The sequence below is a fragment of the Augochlora pura genome, unplaced genomic scaffold, assembly GCF_028453695.1.
Source record: "Augochlora pura isolate Apur16 unplaced genomic scaffold, APUR_v2.2.1 APUR_unplaced_4928, whole genome shotgun sequence".
In the NCBI taxonomy this organism is placed as follows: Eukaryota; Metazoa; Arthropoda; class Insecta; order Hymenoptera; family Halictidae; genus Augochlora; species Augochlora pura.
In genome coordinates this window covers 1-1,745 of record NW_027585338.1, presented here as the reverse complement: position 1 = coordinate 1,745, position 1,745 = coordinate 1, and the positions used below count along the sequence as shown (strand labels likewise).

At 45.5% G+C, this 1,745-nt stretch overlaps 1 protein-coding gene across 1 annotated transcript; it reads left to right on the top strand.

The window, feature by feature from the left end:
* Positions 1-210: 210 nt before the first annotated feature.
* LOC144477893 (uncharacterized) lies at positions 211-1,548 on the top strand (the record flags this gene model as incomplete). The annotated part of the gene is made up of 2 exons (XM_078195623.1): positions 211-326; positions 438-1,548. Coding segments are annotated over 2 exons (1,227 nt in total), but the record flags the coding sequence as incomplete, so codon positions are not given.
* Positions 1,549-1,745: the final 197 nt, after the last annotated feature.

Sequence of the window (1,745 nt, the reverse complement as noted above, 5' to 3'; positions counted from 1 at the left end):
AGAAAAGGAAATGAACTTACGTTAGAAAGAGATGGAAGAATATTCAGAAGACACACAACACATGTGAAGAAATTGCCAATTAGTCCAAAACAAGGAGGAGCCGATCATAAAATAAATACGCCTACTGCGGTTCCTAGCAGTAGCACGGCGACATTCGTGGAATGAGACAAAGGAGGTCAACACGAAGATAATGGAAATTCACAATTGAAGACCCAAAAGCTTAAACTGAAAAAGAAGGAGGGATTGTGGAGATCGGAGCTGGTCGAAGAAGAGGCCGAAGAGAGGGGGAAGGACCCTACCGGCAACATTGGGGAAAGCGACCGCGGGTAGGACGACATACCCCAAGGACAGTAGTTAAATGACCGCTGTGGAGATAGGTTGTCACTAGTATAATAGAGTGTGTAAACATATACAATAAAGGCAGTGTCATAATCTAGCGGCTCGTCACACGAGTGTTATTTAAAGAACCCTTCCTGTGGTAAATCCCAGGGTAGCACACTCAACAATGCAACATTTCATCGAAAAACCGTAATAACTGCCGCTTCAGCCATCGAGTTACATGGATTCTGCGACGCCAGCGAGAAGGCCTGCGGAGCTTGCGTATATCTTCGATCTACAAATGCAGAAGGTGAAACGCAGGTAGAACTCCTAGCAGCCAAATCAAAGGTTGCGCCGTTAAAAAGCCAATCCATCCCACGACTCGAATTGTGTGGAGCGTTGTTACTGTCATCATTGATTAACATTATACACAAAGCCTTACACATACACATCGATCGTACGATTCTATGGACTGACTCGACAATAGTTTTGCATTGGCTTAATTCTTCACCTCATACATTAAAAACATTCGTCGCCAACCGAGTATCCGAGAGCCAGTCCAGAACAAAGATCGAGCAATGGCGTCACGTTAGCTCATCTGATAATCCAGCAGATCTCATCTCTCGAGGACAATCAATAGAGGAATTCCTTCGGCCATCCATTTGGCGCAATGGCCCTAATTGGCTTCACCAAGTTGAAGCATACTGGCCAAATAAAAATGTAACACCCGTTTTCGATGACGCGGAGCGACGAATTGCTACCTGCGTAGCAATGACCACAATCGACGCAGGTCTGCTAGAGCGGTTCTCGTCGTGGAGCAGGTTACTTCGGATCGTTGCATGGTGCCTACGGTGGAAGCCACGACAGATGACGAGGGGCGCCCTGAAGGCCGTCGAGCTAGTGCAAGCAAGGAAGATCATCATAAAACTATTACAAGGGTTTCACTTCATAGAAGAATTCCATCTCATACGACAGTGTAAGCCTAATAAGATCACCGGAAAATTAGCTAAACTGCATCCATTCATTGACCAAGACGGAATATTACGAGTCGGAGGTAGACTGAGAAACTCAACGTTATCATTCAAGCAAAAACACCCCATCATCTTACCGAAGTCTCACACGACTAACCTCATTATCCGGATCGAAAACATAATTCACATGCACGCCGGAACTCAAGCTACATTATACGCAATAAGACGAACCTACTGGCCTATCGACGGGCGAAGTCAAGTTTGGAAAACGATTCGAAGTTGCGTCTGCTGTTGTCGAGCCAACCCCCCTCATGCAAATTACATAATGGGAAATTTACCGAAAGCCAGAGTCACAGAATCGCGTCCGTTCTCAAATGTAGGAGTGGACTACTGTGGACCATTCTTCATAAGAGAACGAGCATATAGAAATCAACGTCGCATAAAAGTATACGTTGC